The 18,828-nt window shown below is 43.5% G+C and overlaps 1 protein-coding gene across 32 annotated transcripts in view; it reads left to right on the top strand.

Annotated features, from left to right (window-relative positions):
• The window catches only part of camk2b1 (calcium/calmodulin-dependent protein kinase (CaM kinase) II beta 1), a 94,090-nt gene that overhangs the window by 68,379 nt on the left and 6,883 nt on the right, over positions 1-18,828 (top strand). For 5 of the 32 annotated variants that reach the window (XM_071402427.1, XM_071402419.1, XM_071402418.1 and 2 more), the window contains 7 exons: positions 1,134-1,171; positions 6,177-6,254; positions 9,046-9,090; positions 12,850-12,895; positions 16,570-16,656; positions 18,077-18,223; positions 18,624-18,806. In XM_071402427.1, the coding sequence (XP_071258528.1) occupies positions 1,134-1,171; positions 6,177-6,254; positions 9,046-9,090; positions 12,850-12,895; positions 16,570-16,656; positions 18,077-18,223; positions 18,624-18,806 (624 nt within the window). The remainder of the gene's footprint in view (positions 1-1,133; positions 1,172-6,176; positions 6,255-9,045; positions 9,091-12,849; positions 12,896-16,569; positions 16,657-18,076; positions 18,224-18,623; positions 18,807-18,828) is intronic. The other 27 variants (XM_071402450.1, XM_071402451.1, XM_071402437.1 and 24 more) reach the window with 15 other exon arrangements.

An 18,828-nucleotide genomic window follows, 5' to 3' on the forward strand; every position in this document is an offset into this window, starting at 1 on the left:
GTATCTTTCATTTGGTGTCTTGGACTTGTGATTTCATGAACATTTGATTATATGATATCCCTGTGGCTTTAGGCTAGGCTATGCTAGTCAGCTTTTTTGATGGGGGGGATCCCGGATCCGGGGTTGTGACTCGTTAGAGGTTAAACCTGCGCCTTTTTTATTTTTGCTGATTTGAATGTCATTGAGAAAACAGAAGGGTGTCATTGTTTTTTGTAAACATCCTTTCTGAACTTAAAAGTAATCCTAGAAGTAAGCATCTAGTTTTTCAAAAGTATCCGATTGCAATATTTTCGCTGGTAATGTAATGGATGGAGGACCCTTTTTGGACTCTAGCCCTGAAGGGGACCAGGGGGACAAACTCCAGAATCTGTCTCTTTCTCTCCAAAATTCATTTTCTATCTCTGCCTCATTAACTAATTAACCAGTTTCCTAAAATGAAGTTCTGTTGCCCACGGCAACAACCCACATCAACCCTCGCTGGGCCTAACCTAGGAACAAGTATGTGTGTGTGTCTGTTTCTATTACATAGGTTCACACGTGTGTGTGTGTGTGTGTCCTGGTGAAGTAGTTGGAGAGGATACTGACTGTTGTCTGTATGACATTTCCCCTGTTGCTGAGGATTATGGGTATTGTGCTAATCGGACTACTGCCCATAGTATCAGTGAACACATCTCCTCTACTCTCCTCTCCCACTAGGAGGATGTAATAGTTTAGTCCAATAAGGGAATAACACATTGTCCACTCTTAATGTTATTGTCCTACCAACAATGGTACTTAGGAAGCCGTCTATTGTTGTGTTTTAATGAACATTGTGCTTCTCAAGCAGTTATATAAGCGGTCCGTCAATTGAATCATGTCACAGATGACTGCCTTGTCCCCTTGCTACCACAATGCTAGTAATTAATGCCTCTAAGCTCCTACTGTCTTTGATTCTCTTTCACCTCCAGCGTTACAATACACAGTTAAATTAACTTTCCTATCTTGTCAATAAAAGGCCTCAGTTGCCTTCTGTTTGAATTGCAGTCCAATGAACATGACTCCTACAGGTTGATGCCGCTGTCTCTATGTGATCTCTCCTGTGTTCTCTCTGCGTCTCTGACCTGCTGTCGCTCTTCTTTTGTTTCCTATTGCAGCAGCCAAAAGTTTGCTCAACAAGAAGGCAGATGTCAAGGTAAGGCCCTGTTCAACTTACACGTTCCTGCTCCAAACCTTCCCTCTTCCTCCTCCTCTTTCTCTTCGCTTAACTTATCAGGGGTTTAGGCCCTGGGGCCGGATTCACAAAACCTTCTTAAGAAGACATTTCTTAACTGCCTTTTTTCCCTTAACCAAAGACTTATGAACAAAGTTACTATTCCTCAATAAAGTTCTTGGAAATGTTCTTCATTTTTTCCCTATGTTTCTTCCTGAGAAAAAAGGTAAGAAGATAAGGTTTTAGGATTTCTTCTTGGGAATGTACTTAACTTTAGGACCGCTAAACCCTTGTCTTGAGACGAATGGGTACTTTTGTAACCATGAACGTTTTATTGCACCACAGACACAGTTGGCTACCGGATATTTAAATACAGCAAGAAAACAAAAGAAACATGCTAGCTAGTAATTAACAATATATTACAATATTCTAGAAGTGTTAAATATCTAGCACTATCTTGTCAATTTACAAAGAAGAACCTGGCTAACTTAGCTAACGTTAACGTCGTTAGATATGTTGGCTATAATGTCGTTACGCGTTAGCTAGCTAACGTAGCTACCTAACTTACCGGTCGCGCAGTCCCTCTACCACCATCTCTATGATGGACGACACCTTCTCCTCCAGCTGGTCCACATAAATGGTCTCTCAGCTCCCTTCTTCTTAGCAGCCGACTTGATGTCGGAGGACTTCCTTTTTACGGCGTCACTGTCCCTTGCCATACCCCTGATGGGAGAGACAGACTCGGCCACTCTCGCCCATCCTCTCTTTTTGGTCTCAAGTCTCCCCAACGGCAACCTTTTCCTGGCTGCTATTTCCTCCACCATCACTTCAAGCTCTTTGTTTGCTTAAGTTTTTATTGCGCTTTCCTTGGTTATCCATTGTTGATTTTGATATAGCTAGTCTGATGGCTGTAATGTGTGAACAATAACAAAATAACCAAATCCTATCATCCCTGTCACATAGACTTATTTATTGGTTTCAAGCACGTCGCTAATGTCAATGCCACATAAGAAGATATTTACGAAGTTCTGAAAGGTATTTTCAAAGTTCCTAAGAAAACGATGAATTCATTGCATTTACGAACTATCTTATAACCTTCTTATTTATTTTCTTCAGAAACTTTTAAAGTTTTTTCGTAAGTCATGTTTTGTGAATCCGGCCCCTGGTTCTTTTCCTCTTCTCTATTCCCTCTCTGGTTGTGGCTATCCCCCCCCCCCCCCTCTCTCGCTCCCTCTCTCTACATCTCTTTCTCTGCTTTTGCTTAGCTTGCGTGTTTCTGTGTAGCTGAAAGTGTCTCTTGCTCAGTGATTCGTGAATGTCCTGTCTTTATGTCAGTGTGTGCTGTGGTGGCTGACTGTGGTGTGTGTGTGTGTGTGTGGGAGAGAGTGTTGACTCAATTTGCAACCATCACAAAATAGTGGTTTCAAGTGTAGTGTGTGCATCCGTTCATGCCTGTGTCTCCTCATTGCACCCCGTCTTGTCCGCTTTTTTGTTAATTTTATGCCATCTGTCACTCCAGCATTATTTCTTTCTCTTTTTTTCACCCCATCTCATCCCTCTGTTCTTTTCTTTTCCACCTCCCCCTCTATCACGGTTTCCATTTCCGGCTCACCCCATCTGCTCTTTAACCATTTGAAACCCTCTCCGGCTGGCTGACGAGCCTTAATGAATCTCTGTCACCATCCTCACCCCATCTCACCTAATGCACCAACACATTGTTGCGCGCATTGTGCGTGCATGTGTGCATGTGTATGTGGGCGGGGGAAAGTCAGAGCGGATGGAGGTTGGGGAATAGTATGAGCATGTTTGTTCTTGTGAGTATGTAAATTAGGGAGCTTGTGTACGTGTTTGTGTGTGTGTGCACGTGTGTGTTTGTGTTTGTGTGTGTGTGTGTGTGTGTGTGTTCAGTAGGGAATGTGACACCAGTTCCAGGAATAGCCATGAGTCTGAACCCTGGAAACTGACCGGCCAGAAATAGACTCTCTCTCTCTCTCTCTCTCAAACACAAACACACAACACACACTTCCCCTGCTCTTCTCTGTGCCGCGCTCATCATTGCCTAGCAACAGACCCCCCCCCCCCCCCCCCCCACACACTCAGCCTAACCGTTTTAAAATATTTCAATTGTGTTCTTCTTTCCTCCCCCCTCTCTTTCTCTCTCTTTGCTCCCTCTCTCATAATTATTTCCCTGGTTGTATCGCTCCTCTGACCCAGATCCTTGTGTCCTCTGTTCTTTCTTGTTCTGTAATGCAGAACCGGACAGCACCTGACGTTTTCCACACCAGTCAAACACCAGCTTCAGCCGCGTTGTGCTCTCTTCTCTTCTGTGCTGTTCTGGCACTAGCTGCTACTGCACTGCTGTGAGGCTGCTGTGTCGCATGCCTCCAATAGAGTTCCAGACACTTGTAGAATCTATGCCAAGGCGCATTGAAGCTGTTCTGGTGGCTTGTGGTGGCCCAGCGCCCTATTAAGACACTATGTTGGTTTTTCCGTTATTTTGTCAGTTACCTGTAGATTGCAAATGCTGTTAGAGGTTATTGTTCTGCTTTTTAATCATAATGGATGCCACTTTTGAATGTGTATTAAATTGATATTTTCCTTCATAATAGATGAGACATGACAATGGTATCCATGAGTTCATCTGACTTAGGGGAAGTAGATAACGGCCAAAATCCTGAAGTATCCCTTTAACAAATCAGTTGCATAGCTTTTCTTTGCGACGTAATTGTTTCTCCCTCCTGCTCTTTTCTCCACGAAAAACTCTTTTCCATCTTTCCTCATCACAAGAGAACGATTGATGATTTTACTCCCAGTCAGGGCTCCTCCCTAGCTGCTCCCAGACCTTTCTCTTTTTTCTTTTCCTTGTATTCCTCACGCCACACCATCCTCTGTTCCTGTCCTCCGCTTGCGCACCCTCCCCTTTCTTTCTTTCTTTCTTTCTTTCTTTCTATGTTTTTTCTTGAGAAACCATAGAAGTTACATTTTCTATGTGAGATCCTCTTTTTCCTCTGCTCTCTTGAACTGGTGAAATTGAACTTCTTTACGGTGGGTTTTGAGCCTATTGGTCCACCATGCTCACTAACCAGGGCTCTCATTTTATTTGACATGCTCATCCTTCACTACTTGCCATTCGTCTGTTTGTCGTCCGGTCTTTCTTTCTCTTCCTCCTATCTTTCGCTCGCCCCTCCACCGCCCGGGACAGAAACGTAAGTCCAGCTCCGCTGTGCGGCACATGGTGAGCATGCCATTTTAACATCCCTGGACCTCCCTCTCTCTCCCTCCCTTTTTCCCCACTCCCTCGTTCCGCCGTTCCACTTTTCTCCTCGATTCTTCACTTTCACTCTCCTCATCCACTCCTCTCCCCTCTCTCCACCTCTACTCCCACCTTGAGTTTGCCAGAGTCCTACATGGAAGTGCTCTTTATATTTCTTCCCTTTTTCCCCCCATCTTATGAGCTTGGAGTTCAGCATGGTTTGCCCCGGGCCTGGACTGCTATTTGTGCGCTGTTGTCCGTGGATGATCAGAGTGTCCTCAGAGATGTCCCAGTGGAACTCGAACCCTAGACATGAATACACACACATCTATATGACCTCTCCTCTCCGTGCTCTAAGGATCTCAGCTGTGTGCTGTATGCCACTACTGCAGCTGGGAAGATGATTGGAATTTGAAACGGGGTTTTACTCAAACGTGTTAGAAAGTATCTCTTTGTATGTGTTTCTGTGTTATGGATGAGTGAGCTACTGCGTATGAAGATCTGATGGCTGATGAGCGAAGCTTTGTCTGAGCTGTAGAACTGCTTTGGTTGATTTGTGTGTGTGTGTGTGTGTGACTGCTTATGTGTGTTTTGTGGCTGTATTTGTATGTGTGTGGATTTTCTATAGATGTTGATTTGTTATCGGTGTCTGTTTGCCAGCCCTGGTGCAATTTTCGCTCACTGACGACTGTGTGTGTTCTTTTGCTCTCTGTTCTCGCTCTCTCACTCTCTCTCTGTTCACTTTCTTTTTCACTCTGTTCTGTCTCTCTCTCTCTCTCTCTCTCGCTCTCTCTCTCTCTCTCTCTCTCTCTCTCTCTCTCTCTCTCTCTCTCTCTCTCTCTCTCTCTCTCTCTCTCTCTCTCTCTCTCTCTCTCTCTCTGTCTGTTCTCTCTCTGTCTGTTCTCTCTCTCTCTGTCTCTCTCTCTCTCTCTCTCTCTCTCTCTCTCTCTCTCTCTCTCTCTCTCGCTCTCTCTCTCTCTCTCTCTCTCGCGCTCCCTGTGTTCTCTCTCTCTCTCTCTCTCTCTCTGTGTGTTCTCTCTCTCTCTTTCTCTATTCTCCCTCTCTTTCTCTCTATTCTCTCTGTCTCTCTGTGTCTCTCTCTCTCTCTGTGTTCTCTCTCTTTCTCTATTCTCCCTCTCTTTCTCTCTGTTCTCTCTCTCTCTCTGTCTCTCTTTCTCTCTCTGTCTCTCTTTCTCTCTTTGTTCTCTCACGCTCACTCGCTCTCTCTCTCTGTTCTCTCTCGCTCTTTGTTCTCTCTCTGTTCTCTCGCTCTCTCTCTCTCACTCTCTCTGTTCTCTCGCTCTCTCTCTCTGTTCTCTCACTCTCTCTCTCTGTTCTCTCGCTCTTTCTCTCTCTGTTTGCTCGCTCTTTCTGTCTCTCTGTTCTCTCGCTCTTTCTCTGTTCTCTCTCTCTCTCCATGGTTAACACACGGCTAACAAACTGCTTGACCGTCACTGCTGCTCTGTTTCCCTTGATCTTCTGTGATGCTGTATTTTATCTTACATCTTACACACCATGCCAGCTAAAACCATCACTTCTCTCATCATCTGGTCAAACAACGATCAAGGTAGAACAAAACGCTCAGTGAAAGACTTCGAATAGTACTTGAACCCAGGTCTGTTTGTTTTAACCCCTTCACCACCACCACCACCACCCATCCATCACCCATCCACAGTATCTCACCCCACCAGCCACTGTTGTTAACCCTGTGTTGTCTCCCCTCTACCTGCACAGCCCCAGACACCACAGACAAACAGCACCAAAAACAGCATAGTCACCAGCCCTAAAGGAAACGTCCCTACTCCTGTTCTGGTATTTACTTTTAATCCTCCCTCCTCCCTCTGCCCGTCCGTCTGTGTGTCTGTCGGTCTGTCTGTCCGTTTAACCGTCTATCTGTCGTCTGTCTTTTCTGACTGTTTGTCCTTCCCTCCCTCCTTTCGTCCTATTTCCTTTTCTCCCTCCCTCCTTTCCCTCCGTCGGTCTCAGTTGTTTGTTGTCACTTTGGAGCAGCTGTGGTTGGCTCGATGGCTCTTCGTTGTCTCTGTCAAGTGTGTGTCAGATGCTTTCTGTAAGGAGAGAAGCCAGAAATGCCAGGTTGTGTCAAAATGTGCTTCCCTGTTAAAGATTGCCACCGTGTGTTGTAGAGATTTGCCAACTGTCGCTTCACTGTAACCAACTGTTACTGTGTGCGTTTCCTTCCATAATGTTGCAGCCTTTGATTCTTTTGGTATTTCGACAGGAGAGGAGCAGAGATCTGAGACTGTTGGCGGTTGTTTGTCTCTTGTCTGACACTCGTCTCTCTTCCCTATAGCAGAGATCTACAGAACATTGGTGAACATTATGCCAATAAAACTGCTAGATGGTTGTAAACTACTTGGAGCATGGTGCAACACCAGAGTTTCAATGTGGGTTTGTTTTCCACGTTGGTTAGATAGCCTGAATATATTCACTCTTAAATGACCTTGGATAAAAGTGTCTGCTAAATGACCGTATATTACTGAATCACTGCCTCTCCTGTGATTAGTTGTTTATTTGGGTGGCCAATAGTGAACCATGTGGTGGATCTGCCTGACTACTGGGTGATATGAGGGCAATAGACACTTCACAGGGATCAGGCCAGTTAGAGAAGAGAGCTGGAGAAAGACGGGGGGAAATGACAGGCATTCTACCATACGCAACACCAGCACAACACATGCAGCCATATATCAGCATATTTTTAGGAGCCCTCACATTTGCCCTTTAATGCTTGGTGTGTGTGTGTGTGTGTGGGAGGAGGGGGGGGGGGGGGGGGGGACTTCTGCTACCGTAGCTCATTATTGTGCTATTTGGTGCTGTAGCCTCTTCTATTATACTAATAATAATAGATACTGATACTTTAAGTAAAATCTCACATAATCTCTCTTTTGATGCAGAATATTTCCCCCAAACTTATAGACAATGGTTTAGAGGTACAGGAAGTTTAGGTAATTGTTGTAGTAGTAGTATTTGAAAGACTCTGGAAAAGACCTAGTTATGCAATCGGGCTTGTGCATAAAGTATGAGGCAGTGTGAGGTAGACTAGGTTTATGAGTGCCCGACAGTGATTATAAGCCTTATCCTCTTTAAAATATCACACAAACCCCTCTTCTTTTTTTAAAACTGTCAGTCAGTGAGTCCCTCCCTGACTTGTTCTCTCTCTGCTTGTTCCTCAAGCTGTTGCCCCGGGTGACCGTTGTCATGACAATAATGTCATCATCATGCAGGAGACAGCTGGCTGGTGATTGGTCATCGGAAGGTGTCACATCCTAGGGGGGTTGCGCTCAGAATGGTGTGGTGGAAAGTGTGTGCGTGTGTGTCCCTGTGTGTCATGCGTGTCAAACACGTCTTCTAACACAACTGTCAGAATAGAGAGAGAGTGGGCGCGGGAGGGAAACAGAGGTAGAAGGGGCAAGAGATGAAAAGAGAGAAAGAGATGACGGGAGAGGGAAACAGAGTGAGATTGAAAAGGAAATACCATTACAAGGATAGAGTCGTTATCTGCTTAGCTGTTTAGATGTTTGCAAAAACATCCTTCTAAGGCAGGTTGGGTCCTGTTCGAGTGTAATGGTATTTCAGAGTAGCTGTTATTGCACTGACCATGACAGCACTGCAAACTCTTCTGTGCCGCGTAAACACACTCAGTTGCAGACACTGATGTACCCATCCACTACAGTACAACATTCGAATTGTAATGACCTCAATTGACTCCTCAGTCTCCAGTTTGGACAAAACCACTGTGCCGACGAACGGCTAAAAGCAGCGGATGGCCTTGATGGGTTAGTGATCACCTGCTGGGTGTCGAAGAACGGTGGTGATTAAACATGTAGAATCGTCGGTAAATGCTGGCCAAAGGCAATAGGACGGCTACCCGATGCCTTTAAGTGTTCGTCATACTCTGGAAATGAACCAGCTGTAGCTGCCAAATGTGGTGACTCTATTTCAGGAAAGTTTCCATGAGATTGTGCCCATATTACCAAAATGTTATGTGTCAGGTACAGTCTGTTCAAGAGGATAACTGTAGTTGTGGCTTCTTCATACTGTATGGTTTACTGTACATTATGTGCTTTTTTAGGGTGCAACATTCCTGCAGGGTTTCTGTGACGTTATTGCGTGTGTGCGCGTGTGCGTGTGTAACTGTACCTTAAAAGTTTAAAATAAGTCAATACAAGATGTGTCCTCCATAAATTACATTTATTACACAGACTTTTCTCTCTCCGTTTCAGCAATGTTTCTCTCCCAATGCTCAGAGCGTGTGTGTGTTTTCTGAATTGACAAAAACTGACAGTCCTCAGCTCATCCACCCCCTCAACTCTATCACTCCAGAAGAATCTTCATCCCTCCTTCACCTCCAGCCTTAACCAGTTTTCTCGCCTTTTGCTTCATCGTCATTCTACACGCATACCTCTCGCTCTCTTTTTCACACCTGTTTCCCCTCCCCTCTTTTAATTTTTTCTACCTCGACCTCTCTCTCCCATCTTTCTGTTTTCATCCTTCCCCATCTCTCTCTTTTTCTCCATCTCTCTCTTGCTCTCTCTCCATCTCCCTCCATATCTCTCTCTCTCCCTCCATCCCTCTCTTTCTGTAGGAGCCTCAGACCACTGTTATCCATAATCCAATGGATGGGACTAAGGTACATCCCCCTTCTCCTGTCCTCCCTCTCATCCTCTCTTTGATCTGCTTCCCCCCCGTTCCACATCTTTGTGTGTGTGTCATTACAGAGGCGTGTACTGTAGGCTCTGTGTGCCTGTGTTTGTGTGTGTGGGTGTGTGCAATTATGCACTGTTATTTATGTTTTATCCAGCACCCCGCTAAGCACATCTCTAATAGCGTGTATACTGAGTATACAGGTGTGTGTGTTTGTGTGGAGACAATTTCAACACACTAATGTCAATTGGAAACCAATAGTTTGATTGGTTAAACTTAGATCTTTGAATGTAAAAATGTGCTCAATATTAGTCTACACAGTTCTTCAGGGACTTAAATGTGTTACAGACAGCGACGGACAGATTTACGAACCATTTTTTTTATTAACACCTCTCATTCACTAGCCTTTCAAATCAAACCGCTACAGTTCTATCCCTTTATGTTTTATTTATTGAGGTGCAAAGTTACTTTACACTGAGGCAAATTCTTACAGAACTAAATCTGTCCCTAAGAGAGAGAGAGAGAGAGTGTGTGTGTGTGTGTGTGTGTGTGTGTGTGTGTGTGTGTGTGTGTGTGTGTGTGTGTGTGTGTGTGTACACAATACTGTCCCCATGTGGCCTTGCTTAGTACACACACCAGAACTACAGGATTTATGTAATAGCCTGAAACCAACCAATGGCCTTGTGTAAATCATCACAGCTTTCACCCCACTGGACACAAACTGGTTGAATCAACATTGTTTCAACGTAATTTATCAATGTATTCTGATGTGGAATCTACTTGCAAAATACATTGGATTTGAAAAAAGTTATCAATGTAAACTGTTGTTTTGAGGGTGACATTTCAACCACAGGATTATGTCATGGTAACCAAATTTCAACATAGACACACCTTGTATAAAACATGTTGTATTTGTACCTTTAAAACAACGTCAGATCTTCAACGTTACGTCCACTATCAGATTAAAAACTATAGGCTGGGCAGCACCTCCGACTGGAGAATTGATCTATCTACAGCTACCCATTGGTCTCCCATCCGGGGATTTAACCAAGCCCAGCCAGCTTTGATGTTTGACTATTACCAATGTGCTATCGTGAGAGTGACTGTTACGAGATCTCCACTTAAAAACTAAATAGATTCAATGTTGCTTTCGAAGTCATGCCAAATAATAGCTTTTACAGAGCAAATGAAATGTGACCATACTTTATCAATGATGCTATGTACGTCTATGTAGCATTTGCAAAGTCATCAACAGCTATTGTTTCAACTCAACCCAGAATTCAACAAAAAATTGGCATTACAATAGGCCTAGGGTTGCAAGCTCTAGTTGATTTAAAATGCAATGATCCTTAGTGATCTTTTTGGTTTTCAACGCATTTGAAGGAGATGTATCTTCTGCTTGGATAGTTCCATCTGTGCCACTGACTTAGTCTGGCTTTAATTCCAGTTTGTCTACAAATGAATAACTGATATGTTCTCATCACGTCTCCATCTCAACCAAAAATCTTTAAAAAAAATAGGACAAAATCAAATGACGTTATTTAAAGTGTATTAAAAGGTTGATTTGATTTAGTCCAGTTCTTTAACTTAGATTTTTGGTTGAGATGGATACTTGAATCCAACATATCAATGATTAATTTGTAGACAAATTAAAGCCAGACTAAGTCAGTGGCACAGATGGAACTATCCAAGCAGTAGATACAGTACATCTCCTTTAAATGTTGATATTTGATTGCGTTGACAACCAAACTGAATATAGGTTGTAATCTCATTGATCAATGTCTCAACTAAATATGACCCAATTATCCATGTTGAAATGACGTGGAGTGCCCATTGGAACCAGCCTAACCTTGCAATAGCTCACATTCTGTTAAGTGGAATGAAACATGAGCGCAGCAGTCACTCGGTCTGCTTGACCAGGCTAGGGTTGGCATTGTGAGCTTGTACAGTGTTTATGTTTGTAATGTAGGCTATGTATCAGCTGGTTTCATGACTATTTCCATCTATCTATCAATCTGTTTGATCTGTTTGTCAGTGACAGTCTCTTTTCGTGTTCTGTATGTAGCCTATGTAATAGAGCTATGTCTGCATCCCAAATGGCACCCTTTTCACTATGTAGTGCACTACTTTTGAAGACGCTGTTCAAAAGTAGTGCACTATATAGGGAATAGTGTGCCATTTGTTGCACATCCTATGTCTGGGAGACGGAAGAACAAACACACACTCACTCGCACGCACGCACACACACACACACACACACAGGTGACCTCTTCTCTCTTTCTCACACGACACACACTCAATCACAAACTCCTCTGTGGAATTCTCCAGTGTAAAAGTGTTCCAAATGAGGGCCCAGTATCCATATCCTATCATGCTGGGGAATAGGCCCATTTAATCCACTAATTGGAAACCAGAGCTCCTTAGGCTTGCATCCCAAATGGCACCCCATTCCCAACATTGTACACTACTTTTGACCATGGTTCATAGGGCATTGGTCAAAAGTAGTGCACTGTATAGGGAATATGGTGCCATATAGGAAAAAGTCTCAAACTTTTCCTCTGGCAGGTCAGGGGAGAGATACAGACACAGCATTTCGCAGAGAGAAACAGCTTAGGCTAGTAGTGTAATGGAAGAGAATAGATTGGTGAACGGATGCCACATTGATGCCTACCACATATAATTAATGTATCTCTGTGGCCTGCCCTCACATCTCTATCTAGTGGCAGGCTGCACAGACACAGACAGATGAAGTGGGAGTGAAGATAGAAATGGAATGACTAAAACGGGTATCCCCGTTCAGGTCAATGTTCTGTGATGGGTGGTGATTCTATTTCTATGGGAATGGAAGTAAACAGAAGGGGCGACTGGTTGGAAGCTGTAGCTGGGAGCATGTTGATGAGATTAGGCAGCAGGGGGACTGGAAGGTGGATGGGATGAGGGAGGGGGTCAAGCTGAGGTAAAAGGTTAGAGGTTAGATCCTGAAGTGATGCGGCTTTCTGTGGGATGCCCATGGGTGAGTTTACTGACATGAAACAGGTTCACGCTTTAAGCTAAATGCTTTTGTCAGATGTAATTTATTGAAGTCATGGTCTGCTGTTTTGTTGAAGTCAAGGTCTGTTCATTGTGTACTGTGTCTCTGTGAGTCGTCCTGAATACTGTAGGTGTCTCCTACAGTAGGATCTTAATTTGATGACCTTATTGCAGGAGAACTTTCCTGCAATGAAGACATTTTTTCCTTGTAGTGTATTTGAGGTTTAAAAAGGCCGCTGAAGTTTGTAATTTCTACTTTGACATTTCAGACTTGATTTTCACTTACGAAAAAAATCTAGCAACCCCTACAAATATTTCCGTTAACTATAATAATAATAATAATTCACATTTCCTGTTGCTGCAGGATTATTTTCCTGTAGCAAACTGGCTCAAATGAAGATCCTACATCTGTATACCTCAATCCTTGTTGGTCCCTCTAAGACAGATATGAGACGTTGACTAAACTTACACTCATCCCAAAGGTGTTTGTCTGTCATTTGATGAATTGATTCATTGATTTGAATTAATTGAACGTGGATTTGATTTCACGAAGTCGTGACAAGAGTGGCAATTGAGTTAGCGATTTGCATGTTTTATGTGTGTTCTTTAAGAAGTGTGTGTTTCAATAGCTGTGTGGGTGTATTTGTGTGCCTGCACGTACGTGTGTGTGTCGAGTGTGTTCCTCTCTGATGGCGCTTCTCCCTCCCCTCTGTAGGAGTCATCTGACAGCAGCAACACTGTGGAGGACGAAGATGTCAAAGGTAAGAACTGGAGACCCTCGGAGACAGTAGAGAGACGGGTCAAGGTAGCGTACTGTACCCAGTAGAGTACACAGGAGCTGAGTATCGAGGGAGACAATATCATGTGGGTTGAAATAAGATCTGTGTGGATGTTGTCCGAGTTTGTGTGTATACGTGTCCTTCTGAGCTACTGTACAAAGAGGAGCTGCTCAAAGCAGGTCATAAGCCGTGAATGCAGCGTTTCATTGTGCATGAAACCACTGCTAGACCCTGTCGCAAAATCTACACTGGATTTGCTTACCAAGAAGACAGTGAATGTTCCTGAGTGGCCAAGTTACAGTTTTGACTTAAATCTGCTTGAAAACAGAGAACAGAGCCTCATGTCTTGCTCTTCGTTGAAATCAGAGGGCTAATATAAATACTATGCATGCCAGTCTCTCTTGGCTAAGAGTTGAGGAAAGACTGACTGCATCACCTCTTGGAAATTCCTAATTGTTTGCATAGTCAACTTACACACAGCACTGACACACACACACACAACCCACCAGACATGCCACCAGGGGTCTTTTCACAGTTCCCAGGTCCAGAACAAATTCAAGGAAACGTACAGTATTATACAGAGCCATGAGTGCATGGAACTCCCTTCCATCTTATATAGCACAGGTGAACAGCAAACCTGGTTTCAAAAAATAAATAAAGCAACACCTCACGGCACAACGCATCTCCCCCATGTGACCTACTTGTTGTGTGTATGTACTGAAATGTACAGTATGTATAACTGATAGATGCACACACACACACACACACACTACAGTACATTTTGATGTATGTAAATTGTAGTCTTTTGTCTGTAATGTATTTTTCTTTATGTGTCGGACCCCAGTAAGACAAGCTGTCACCATTGGCGTTGGCTAATGGGGAAACCTAATATATATTTTTAAAAAGGGTTTAAAAATCCATGAAAGACTTGAAAATTGCTGTTTAGCCATGAACCCCAACACCTTGACAGAGCTTGAAGAATTTTTTTAAGGAAACATTGGCAAATATTGCACAGTCCAAGTGTGAAAAGCTCTTAGACTAACTCAAGAAGATCGCTGCCCGAAGGTGTTTCTAACATGCATTGACTCAGGTGGGTGAATACTTATCTAATCAAGGTATATTAGTGTTACATTTTTCATAATTTAAAAAAAATGTATTTTTTTTCTCACTTTGACATTACAAAGTATTTTGTGTAGATCATGGAATTTTTTTCTCAATTAAATCAACTTTAATCCCACTTTGTAACACAATAGAATGTGAAGAAATCCAAGAAGGGGGGGGGGGGGGGGGGAATACACACTGTACAGATCTGCCAATCAGAGCTGGCTCTGACAGTGATGTAGTTCCAATGAGGTGTGTATGTGTGTGTCCATGAGCTGAGAACAATAAGATCTCCCTAAAGCAGGTCACTAATGTGGTGGTCCAGTGTGAAGTATTACAGTAGAGACTGTATTGCAGGGTTTCCCAACTGGCGGCCCTGCAATATGTTGGACATAAAAGACTGTCAAAACCTCGGAAAATCAGCTCCAAGTGATTTTAATTTAAGAAATCTGTTCCCAAGTATCCCCACACATAATACAGAGACATATGACCGTATACAAATGTAAGCAAGGTTTGAAATTATTATGTTTTAGTCAAACGTTTGGGCTTCTTGCGGTCAATTTGCAATCTACAAATTATTTGTAATTATGTTCCGTCCCCCAGACCAGCGTTCAAGAAAAAAATGGCCCGCGGCTGATCTAGTTGATGTTCCCTGACATATTGAATTGTACCTTCCTTTTATGCTCCGACCCCAAAACTCTAACCCCCAAAGTAAGAGTGAGCTGTTTTGTACCGTCCTTCTCTGTGCCACTGCTAGGTATCCAGCTCCCTGCACTAGTAGCCCCCCACAGAAGCAGGCCAAGGGCACCTTGTGTGTATATTTAGCTTGTGGCAGGAAACAGAGCCATGTGGAGGAGTCGGAGACGCATTACTGTAGCAGCGCCACCTGGGATACATAGCACCAGAGCGCTAATAGATGTGCTGTTACTGTAGCGTAAGTCTCACTACTTTAGTCTGATGTGATCATGACACGAATCTACTCGATTGAGGTGAGAGAGAATACGGCATGGGAGTTTGGTTGGATTTTGTGCTCATGTTTTAATAGGTTATCTGGTTGTGTGTGTTTGGATTTCTTAGATTGTAAGGGTGTGTATGTCTGTGTGTGTGTGTGTGTGTGCGTATAATGTATGTGTGTGTTTGGGTGTGTGTTCATGCGTGCTTATGATTGTGACGAGACAATGAAGAGTCGACTGGCATGTCAAGTGAACTGGATTTGCTCAAAGTTTATTTTGGGTTGGTGGATTGTTGAGCTGGGCAGAATACCTCCTCCTGTACTACAGTACACTATCTATCTGTATGGTACGGTATGTTCCTGGTATGTTCGTCTTTACTCTCTGAATAGGACATCACTTGTTGCTCTTTCTCCTGTCTACTGTATTCGACAGTATTACTGTATTAGACAGTAGACAGATCACTAGTTCCAAGGAGTCAGAGGAATGACATTGTGCTTAGTTGGAAAGCCTGTGCTGTAGACAGATATGCCTAGCATACAGATGCCGGTATTCATCTGTGTTACTACTATTCCCAATTATCATGGCCTGCGTCCGAAATTACACCCTATTGCCTACATAGTGCCCAGAGCCCTGGTCAAAAGTAGTGCATATACACTGAGTATACAAAACATTAAGAATGTCTGCTCTTTCCATGACAGACTGACCAGGTGAATCCAGGTGAAAGCTACTATCCCTTTTTGATGTCATTTGTTAAATCCACTTCAATCAGTGTAGATGAATGGGAGGAGACAGGTTAAATAAGTACGTTCAAGCCTTGAGACATGAATTGTGTATGTGTGCCATTCAGAGGGTGAATGGGCAAGACACACTCAACAGTTTCCCCTGTGTTTCAAGAATGGTCCACCAGCCAACTTGACACAACTGTGGGAGTCAACATGGGCCAGCATCCCTGAGGAGCGCATTCAACAGCTTGTCGAGTCCATGCCTCGACAAATTGAGGCTGTTCTGAGGGCAAAAGGGAGGGGTGCAACTCAATATTAGGAAGGTGTTCCTAATGTTATATACTCAGTGTATAGGGAATAGGATGGGACACATCCATAGTCATTATCACTGTGATCATAATTATATCGGTGACAGCCTGGCCATTAACTTCCCATTAAACCACATAACAAATGAGGTACCTTATTGACATCTTACCACAACATAGACCTAAGGGGAAATGGAAAAGACATGGGGAGGTGTTTAATAACTCTCACACACACACACACACACACACACACACACACACACACACACACACACACACACACACACACACACACACACACACACACACACACACACACACACACACACATACTGCCTTCAAATACGTATAATAATACATCTGTTCTACTGATACAGAAAATTATCCTGATTAAATACAGAGCTCGGAAATCATCAGTAGGTTTTTTATCCCTTTGTTTTCCATCCACCTGCTCAATCTTATGTTTCTTTCTTTTGTTAATTCATTCTTTCATTCATTCACCCTCTCCTTCTTTTCCCTCTATCTCTTCTCGTTATTCTGTCGTCCTGTGCGTGTGCGTGTGTGTGTGTGATCAGGGAAGAGTATAAACAGTTCAGTAAAGACCGAGTCCCAGCCTGACACCTTTGCCCCACAGCCCCAGGTCCCCTCGCCCGCTATGTACTGTAAGTCAGCACACCCCGAAGTGCAGTGTGACGCACACACACACATACCCACTTCCGTATAGATGCTCAGACACACAAGACTTAGGGCTAACACAACCCCCCTGTGTGTATACTCACCATCATATCATCTTTTTAGAACACTGAAACCTTGAATGATGAGTGGCTTGACTAGGGTTGCAAAACTACCGGTAATCTACCGAAGTTACCAGAATCTTTGTTGATTTTGGTCATTAACAGAAAATGCATGGCAATCTATGGTAACTTTGGTAATTTACACTTTAATAACTATTTTAAAACGATTCATATATAAATATATCTGTGTCCGTATTGTCTATGAGTTTCTAGTAGATAGACCATATGCTTCAAGAGAAAATAATGAAATTAAAAAAGCATCTAATCAAATAATTCAGTTAATGTAAAAAGCATCTAATCAACATCTTTAGTTTCATAATTTCTTTGTCAAAGGGCAGTGGGCCGGATTCAAAACCATTTAGGCTTTGGCATACATGTGCACACAGGCCACACAATGGCAGCCTTTAAATTAACTCTGGAACTCTTCCAACTATTGACTTTTTTCACAACTGCCACCAGTTTGACACCAACACATCAATGACAAATACATATTAGTAAAATAAATGTGTGTAAAATATATATATATACATACATACATACATACATACATACATACATACATACATACATACATACATACATACATACATACATATACTGAGCAAAAACATCAATGCAACATGTAAAGTGTTGGTCCCATGTTTCATGAGCTGAAATAAAATATCCCATCATTTTTCCATATGCACAAAAACCTTATTTCTCTCAAATCTAAAAAAAAAAACGCTTAGGCGGCCCACCCAAGGATTTCAAAGGCCAATATAAATGTCAAACACAGTCCTGTCCTTAGACTGTTGTGAATAAAGCCTGTTTTAGGAAAAGATGACTAGATACACCACACTGTCACATTCAACTCAGTGACTAAACTTAACCTAGCCTAAAAGCATAATTTAGCCTAACCTAGCATACAATAGCTGTCTGTGGCATCCATGTAGAGAGATTTAAAGATGCACACACTGATCTGATGCATCTCATCACTCACTCCTCCCTTCTCTCTATCTCCACCTGTCCATCCCCCTCTCCTGTCTTTTGATTTGGAGCCATCCCTATTCCGCCCACAATGTGTGTTTGTGTGTGTAGCAGCTCACTGTCTCCCTCGTGTGGACAAATACAGAACCGCAACCTTGCAGCATCATAGTCCCAATGGACGCATGCAGGGATTCTGTTTCTGCTTGCGCTATTCTTATTTTTGGCATGCCGTCTTCTTTGGGAATCTATTCAGTTTCTTTTTCAGTTCATTCATATCCCCCCCCCCCCCCCCCCCCGTCCGTCCGTCCGTCCGTCCGTCCAGCCACCAAGCTGTCAGACCTGTTTGGCGTTGTACGCAAGGCGTCAGGGCCCATGTCTGACGGGGAAGCGGCCACCAGCACACCTCCACCCCCTCCAGTCAACCCCTCTGTCGCTGCCTCCCCACCCATGGCTCACACCCCCATGCAGCGTAAGTAGACTATAGCAGGACCAGAGTATTTAGACAAGCAGGGCCGCATCAAAAATGGAACCCTATTCACTCATAAGAGAAGGATCTGTGTTTTGAGAGGTCTTCATGAATATGTTTCATATTCTTCCTTCTAAGTCAGTTTGTAATAAGTCCATTTAGAATGGAACATGTCCCTTTTCTGTTTATACTTTAAAATGTATTTTTTTATTTCACCGTCATTTAATTTTGTGATATTTTCTACCCCTACACCTTCTCCCTCTTTCTCCTGCTCCTTTGCGCTCTCTTCCTTTTTCTCTCTCTCTCTCTCTCTCTCTCTCTCTCTCTCTCTCTCTCTCTCTCTCTCTCTCTCTCTCTCTCTCTCTCTCTCTCTCTTTCTCTATCCCTCTGTCCCTGCGACCAGTGTCCCGTCTTTCAGACCTAGTGAGCAATGTTCGCCGGTCGCCTGCCCCAGCCCCTCCCCCCGCCAAACCTGCGCCCCCCGAGGTAGAGGTGGCACCAGCCCCCAGGCCCAGCCCCCCCTCATCACACCCCACCTCCCCTCCTCCCTCCATGTCCCCCTCCAGCCTTTCCCTCACCTCTCAGAGTGAGTACTGGACATGACCCCT

The sequence above is a fragment of the Salvelinus alpinus genome, chromosome 5, assembly GCF_045679555.1.
Source record: "Salvelinus alpinus chromosome 5, SLU_Salpinus.1, whole genome shotgun sequence".
Taxonomy (NCBI): Eukaryota; Metazoa; Chordata; class Actinopteri; order Salmoniformes; family Salmonidae; genus Salvelinus; species Salvelinus alpinus.